This window comes from Tauraco erythrolophus, chromosome 12 (assembly GCF_009769465.1).
Source record: "Tauraco erythrolophus isolate bTauEry1 chromosome 12, bTauEry1.pri, whole genome shotgun sequence".
NCBI lineage: Eukaryota > Metazoa > Chordata > Aves > Musophagiformes > Musophagidae > Tauraco > Tauraco erythrolophus.
The window spans coordinates 10,580,872-10,588,235 of record NC_141476.1 but is presented as its reverse complement, the minus strand read 5'-3'; the positions used below and the strand labels follow the sequence as shown (position 1 = coordinate 10,588,235).

The 7,364-nt window shown below is 68.6% G+C and overlaps 1 protein-coding gene across 1 annotated transcript; it reads left to right on the top strand.

Annotated features, from left to right (window-relative positions):
- Window positions 1-172: 172 nt before the first annotated feature.
- LOC104381613 (sodium- and chloride-dependent creatine transporter 1-like) lies at window positions 173-5,458 on the top strand. Its single transcript, XM_086618834.1, is given in 15 exon segments — window positions 173-266; window positions 590-808; window positions 1,226-1,304; window positions 1,306-1,355; window positions 2,109-2,382; window positions 2,458-2,590; window positions 2,856-2,990; window positions 3,084-3,187; window positions 3,281-3,405; window positions 3,492-3,604; window positions 3,684-3,821; window positions 4,189-4,291; window positions 4,372-4,472; window positions 4,701-4,871; window positions 5,327-5,458. Coding segments are annotated over 15 exon segments (1,971 nt in total).
- The last annotated feature ends 1,906 nt before the right edge of the window (window positions 5,459-7,364 follow it).

Here is a 7,364-nt window from a genome sequence, read left to right as displayed (position 1 = left end):
CCCCGCAGCCGGCTCTGAGCCGCCCGCCCGGCCCGGCCCGCCCGCCGCGCCCCGCCGCCCTCAATGAGGTTCTTCCGACTCACCTTCAAGTGCTTCGTGGATTGCTTCTGAGCCCCCTCCCACGGCCACGGAGCCGCCCCCGACCCGCCCCCGCTCCCCGGCCCCCCGCGACATGCCCCCCGTCCCCGCCGATACGGCCGCCCCGCAGCCGTCCGCTGCCCCGCGACGCGACGCCGCCGCCGCCGCCGCTGCCCCCGCGGGCTCCGGTAAGCGGGAAGCGCTGCGGAGGGATGAGGTTGGGGATGGCTGGGGGGTAAGGGGGGTTGTGGCGGGAGGGGGAGCGGGACCCACGGCCACCCGCGACCGCGGCGCGCCCCCTCTCGCCGCCGCGGGGTGAGTCACCACTCTGCATTGTGACGTCACGCACGGGCCTGACATCTGACGTCACGCCCCCACGCGCGGAGAGGGGCGCGCGGGGGGGAAGGCGGGGGGAGGCGCTGGAGTCCCCCCGCACCTCCCCCCCCTCCCTCGGCGCCCCCACGGGAGCGCGTGACGGCAGCGTGGCCCCCCCCACGCCCCGTCTCAGCAGAAGGCCGCAGGGAGGCAGAGGGCACGGAGCCCCCCGTGGCGGGCGAGGAGCGGGCGGTGACGGCACCGCTGGTGGGACCCCCCGGCCCCCCGAAAACGGCCGCCCCCGAGCGGGAGACATGGACCCGGCAGATGGATTTCATCATGTCCTGCGTGGGTTTTGCCGTGGGGCTGGGCAACGTCTGGCGCTTCCCCTACCTGTGCTACAAGAACGGCGGAGGTGAGCCCCGCGGCTGCCCCACGGCGGGAGGGGGCTGTGGGGGGGCACACAATGGTGTAGGGGTCACCCCACGGTACACGGGAGCACCCCGTTTTCCACTCCACTGCTTGTGGAGAGGGTCACCCCACAGTGAGCCAGCCCACCGCACACCACACCGGGGCAAGCGGCCACCCGCGGGGCTCATGGGCCACCCCACGGGTGTCTGGTGTCACCCACGAGGGTGGGGGTCCGTGGGGAGCCCCCTGCCACCTGCCCGCCCTGACCTACATCGGCGGCACAGCGAGGGGAGGGCGTGGAGGCGCCTTCGCTATTCGCTGCGCCCAGCGGGCGGCGCAGGGAGGGAAGGGGGGACCCGGGGGGGGCCGGGGGGGGCGGCAGCGGCCGAGCCGGCCCCGTAACCATCCCCCGGCTCCCCAGGCGTCTTCCTCATCCCCTACCTGCTCATCGTCTTCGTGGGCGGCATCCCCGTCTTCTTCCTGGAGGTGGCCCTGGGCAGTTCATGAAGCAGGGGGCATCGCCGCCTGGAACATTGCCCCCCTCTTCAAGGGTAATGCCGCACCCTGCCTGCACCCTGCTCCCTGCCCGGGGGCCCCCAGCACCCTGCGTGGGGCTGGCAGCACCCTACCGGCACCCTGCCCGGGGCTTCGGCTGCCTGCAGCCTGCCGGGGCTGGCGGCACCCTGCCCACGCCCTGCCTGCTCCCGTGCACCTTGCCCACATCCCACTGCCACCCTGCACCCCAGCCAAGGGTGGCAGCTGCCTGCACCTGTGCCCCACGACACCTTGTCCTGCCCTGCCCGACCTCGCCTGCCCCGTGGCTCCGTGCCTACGTGCTGCCGCCTTCCCTGTGCTGCTGCCTTCCCCAGAGGCTGCCGGGTCCCCACCTCGGCAGCATCCTGCTGGCTTCTCTGTGCTGCGCCCCACTGGCTCCCCCTGTCCCTGCCAGCTCCCTCCCATCCCATGCCATGCTGCCTGCTGCCCTCACCCCATCCTGCCTGTTCCCACCAGCTCCCCCTGTCCTGTCCCCACCACATTCCCTGGGGCTACCAGCACCCCGCATCCCCACTGGCTCCCCCCCGTCCTGTCCCCACTGGTTCCCCTCAGCTCCCTAGGCTGCCAGCTCCATGTCCCCACCGGCACCCTGCATCCTGAGCTGTCCCCACCAGCACTCCCTGTCCTGCCCCATCCCTGTCAGCACCCTTGTCCTACCTCCAGCTGCCAGCTTCCCCACCCCACCAGCAACCCCAGAGGCTGCCAGGTGCCCATAGATGCCCACAGGCTCTGACCTCCCTGTGCCACAGGTCTGGGCCTGGCCTCCATGGTGATCGTCTTCTTCTGCAATTCCTACTACATCATGATCCTGGTGTGGGGGCTCTTCTACCTGGTGCACTCGCTGACGGACACCCTGCCCTGGGCCACCTGTGGCCACTCCTGGAACACAGAGCAGTGCACCGAGCTCTTCCACCTTGAGCTCTGCCACAACAGCAGCGCCAACGCCAGCACCGGCACTGGGCCATTCAACCTCAGCTGCACTGACCTGGCCAACAAGCGCTCACCCGTCATCGAGTTTTGGGAGTGAGTGTGGGCACCGAGGGGTCTCACCCAGGGCCGGGGGGTCGTACCGGCACTCAGCGTGGCCCCGCTCTGCAGGAACAAGGTGCTGCGGCTCTCGGGAGACCTCAGCGAGCCAGGGGAGATGAACTGGCAGATGATCCTCTGCTTGGTCACCACCTGGGTCGTCGTCTACTTCTGCATCTGGAAGGGCGTCAAGTCGACTGGGAAGGTAACACTGGGGGATACGCGTCAGGGCCACCAGCATATGGGGTTGTGACTGTGACACATGGCACTGCTGGCTCCTGCCCTCTCGTGTCGCAGCCCACGGGTGTGTGGGACTCCCTGTCCCACATCTGTCTGGGAGGTGCCACCAGCCACTGGGAACGTTCCCCAGTCCTGGCCCTCCTGGGGCACCAGCAGCACGTGATGAAGAGCCCCAGCCCTGACCCATGCTCTGGCCCCGGGGCTTCTCACTGGCACCTGCTCCCCCACAGATCGTCTACTTCACAGCACTCTTTCCCTACGTGGTCCTCATCCTGCTGCTGGTCCACGGGGTGACACTGCCCGGGGCGCTGGGCGGCATCGTCTACTACCTGAAACCCGACTGGTCCAAGCTGGCTGAGGCACAGGTGAGGGCAGCAGGGAGGGCAGGAGGCAGGGATGAGTGCTGGGCACTCCCTGCACCCTTCCCGCCCCCCCCAACACCCTCCTTCGCACCTCAGGTGTGGATCGATGCTGGCACCCAGATCTTCTTCTCCTATGCCATCGGGCTGGGCGCCCTGACCGCGCTGGGCAGCTACAACCGCTTCCACAACAACTGCTACAGGTAGCGCCGTACTGTCTGTGGGGTGTCCCCCTGGTGTGTCCCCCAGCGTCCCCCCAGTGCCCCCTGGCACCCCCTGACCTGCTCTGTCCACAGGGATGCCTACATCCTGGCCGTGATCAACAGCTCCACCAGCTTCTTCGCAGGCTTTGTCGTCTTCTCCGTGCTGGGCTTCATGGCCTCCGAACAAGGCGTCGACATCTCCAAGGTGGCCGAGTCCGGTGAGTGCCAGGCAGTGGGTGCCCGCTGGCACTGTGTCCCCTGTGTCCCCCCCTGGAGTGGCACTGCTGACTTTGCTCTCCTGCAGGCCCCGGGCTGGCTTTCATCGCCTACCCCAAAGCCGTGACGCTGATGCCCTTGTCTCCGCTCTGGGCCACGCTGTTCTTCTTCATGCTCCTTGTGCTGGGGCTGGACAGCCAGGTGCAGCAGCGGGCAGGGAGACAGGGACGAGGAGAGTATGGGGTGGCACGTCCCCACTGAGCCCCACTCTTCGCTGCAGTTTGTCGGCGTGGAGGGTTTCATCACGGGCATCCTGGACCTGTTCCCCCAGCCGGGGGCCGGCTCGCTGCGCCGTGAGCTCACCGCTGCGCTCTGCTGCATCGTCTGCTGCCTCATCGACCTCTCCATGGTCACGCAGGTGGGGGACGTGGCAGGGATGTGACGGGGACACCGGCCAGCTGGCCCCAAGCCAAGTGCCCACGCCTGCCCCCGGGACATCCCCTCCCGCAGGGCCCCAGCATGCCGTGGGAGCTCCCCGGGGCCGCTGCACCCACGGCGGTGAAGGGCACCTGTAGCCTTGGGGCACATGTGCCACGGGGGTCCTCATGCTGTGGGGGGTGCCTGCGGCCGTGCTGTGGGCGCACAGAGTGCCCACGGCACGTAGCGTGTCCGTGCCACACAAGGCACCGGTACTGGCAGGGCCGTGCTCATGCTGGCGTGGTGGCACCCGCGGCACCGTGGGGCAGCTGGCACAGTCCCAGTGACGTGCAGCGCCGTCTCGGCAGGGCGGTATGTACGTGTTCCAGCTCTTTGACAACTACTCGGCCAGCGGGATCACGCTGCTGTGGCAGGCCTTCTGGGAGTGCGTGGTGATCGCCTGGGTCTACGGTGAGGACGGGGGGACACGGAGGGGGACGCAAGGGGACACGGGTGCCCCGTGGGCCCGGCCAACACCCCTCTCCCCGTAGGTGCTGATCGCTTCATGGACGACGTGGCCCGCATGATCGGCTACCGGCCCCTGCCCTTCATGAAGTGGTGCTGGGCCGTGGTGACGCCGCTGGTCTGCGTGGTGAGCGGGGCCGCCCCGGGCGCAGACACGCGTGGGCTCGCGTGTACTCGCCCGTGCGCGCCTGCAGTGGCCGCCCCGGCCCCGGGCCGTGGGCTCCCCCAGGCGGCTGCTTCGGGCACGGCAGCCACGGGCTGACACGCGTGTCGGGGCCCCGGGGTGACACACGCCGGGGGTCTGTGGCCGCCAGCCCCCTGCCCCGCAGGACCTCACCCCCCGCTCTCCGCCCAGGGCATCTTCTTGTTCCACGTGGTGAACTACAAGCCGCTGACCTACAACAAGACGTACGTGTACCCGTGGTGGGGGGACGCCATCGGCTGGGTCCTGGCGCTCTCCTCCATGCTCTGCATCCCCTGCACTGTCCTCTACAAGCTCCTGCGCTGCAAAGGCTCCCTGCGCGAGGTGAGGGTGGTGCGGCGAGGCCGTCCTGCCTCCCTTCCCAACCCATCTCGGCCATGCTTGTCCCTGTCCCCATCCCAGTCCCGTCCCCATCCAAATCCTGTCCGCATTGTCATCCCAGTGCCGTCCCCATCCACATCCTATCTCTGTCCCCATTGCTGTCTCATTTCTATCCAAGTCCCATCCCTTTCCCCATCCCTGTCTCGCTCCCAGCCTCACCTGAATCCCATCCTTGCTCACATCACTGTCTCAGTCCTGTCTCCATCTCATCCCTGTCCCCATGCTGTCCCTCTCTCAATCCCATTCCAATCCCTTCCTTGTCCATCTCGCCCCCATCTCCATCCAAATCCCACCTCGGTTCTGTCCCCACCCCATCCTCGTGCACTGAGATGCACCAGACTGGCTCCAGGCAATCCCCGGTGCTGCCGTCCCCGGGTGCTGATGCAGCGTCCCCGCAGCGCTGGCAGCTCCTGACCACGCCGATCTGGGGCCACCACCACCTGGAGTACCTGACACCCGAGGCAGAAGCCAAGCTGCTGGCCCCGGAGCCCCCCAAGGAGAAGGCGACGCTCTTCGAGACTGTGATCTGAGCGTGGGGAAGGTCGCGCTGCTCCCGCCTGCCATAGCAATAATGCCAGCACCGCCTCCCACCCACGCTGCCCCGCGCCCCCCGCACCGCCCCCGCCCGCCGGCCTCGCCGCAGGGGGGGTGCGTGATGGCGAGTTGGGGGGTCACTGGGGGCCGCGGGGCCGGGGCGGCTGCAGGGAGCGGGAGGGGTCCCCAGTGCGGGGGAGCGCGGCAGCCCCGGGGAGCCGGCGGGGGAGGCTGCGGGCCGGGGGAGCGAGCAGGACAGCCCTTTCCCGGCCCTCGCCCGCGGCCCCCACGGCCCCCCACTCACTAACCGCTTCCTGTAGCGTTTGTCTGGTGTAACCCCGACTGCCCCGACATCTGGCAATAAACTGGGAGACTCTGGCAGCCCCGGCACTGTGGGCAGGGGAAGGGCAGCACTGGTGGCAGGCACCTAGGGGAGTGAGATGTGAGATGTGGGATGGAGTGGCGCCTGCCTGCAGGGGACAGGGATTTGGAGGGGAACAGGGCTCAGGAATGTGGGGACACCTGGGTTCCTCTCTTGGGGTGGCTTGAGGGGGGGGGCAGGTTGCCAGAGCAGTGGGGTCTCCACCCTCCTCCGTGACAGGATGCGGGTCCCCACAGGCTCCACCAAACCCAGGTTCCCCTATGGGACTGGGGCACCCCCCGCAGCCAGGGCTGGCCCTGGTCCCCGGCTCCACACCAGCCCCAAGGGGCAGGTTTCAGCCCAGAGGCTTTGGGGATCCTGGCTGTCCCCAGCCTGATGTGGGAGCTGCAGGGTGGTGGGTTGGGGACCAGCCATACTGCACCAGAAGCTGTTTATTTCAGCTCTGGGGTTCCCAGCTCCCTGCACTGTGCCATAGGGACAGCCCTGGGCTGGGGGGGGTCTGTGGGGCCAGGGATGAGAGGAAGAGCAGCCCCTGGGCCCAGGCATGTGGCTGGGAGAAGCCAGAGGCTCAACCTGCCCCAGACCTCTCAAGCTGCCTGAGCCCAGCCCCAGTGAGGTGCCAACCAGGGCGCGCGCGTGCCCTGTGCCTGGCACCAGCAGCTCCTGGTGGAGCAGCTCCTGTCTGTGCCATGGGAGCTCATGCGGTGCCCTGAGGAAGCCCTTGGCACGCTGTGCTCGGAGTGGCTGCCAGCCATCCCTGTGCCCTGGCTGGGCATCGGTGTCCCACCGTGGCCAGCACTGGTACCCGTCACCCTCCAGCAGCACCATGGGCCACCTCCTCCTGCCCATGGAGGAATGAGGAGGGAGAAGTGCCACCACGTGTTCCGGCCATGCTGGGGCAGCGGTGCCATACCAGGGCGCCTTGTCCTGTGCCCCGGGGCACCTGGGTTCTGGAGGGGTTTGTCTTGGTCACCCCACTATGATGCCCTCTCACCCTCCCGGGGCGAGCCGGCAGTTCCTGCCCCACCGGCAACACACACCGTAATTAGCGCGGGCAGGGCGGAAGTGTCAGTGATAATTGGCGGTGACTGGTTAGCGCACAGCAGGACTTTCCGGCAAGGCTGGTCTGCGGGACTGGCTGGCATCCCGGTGCACCGGCTGCTGTGTGGCCGTGCGGGGCCTGGCTGGTTCCTGTCCACGGGAGCGGGGCTGGGTGCGGGTGCGGGGGCGAGCACTGTCATCGCCTTTGCTTCATGTCGCAGCACGCTCGGGCCCCACCACCCTCTCGTAAAAGGTGCAGCCACGGGCTGGTGTCGGGGCACTGCTGGCACAGACGGTGAGAGTGTGGGGACCGGGCGGAGGTGGTCAAAGAGGTGACAGAGGACAGGGGAGGAAAGGGCGTGCCAGAGGCCCCCATTGCTGGCTGGGCTTTCCCTACGGGCTTCCCGTAGCACCCACGACCCCACACGAGCGGACTTGACGCATGCTGTGCCCTCGCGGGGGAAGGCACCTGCAGCACC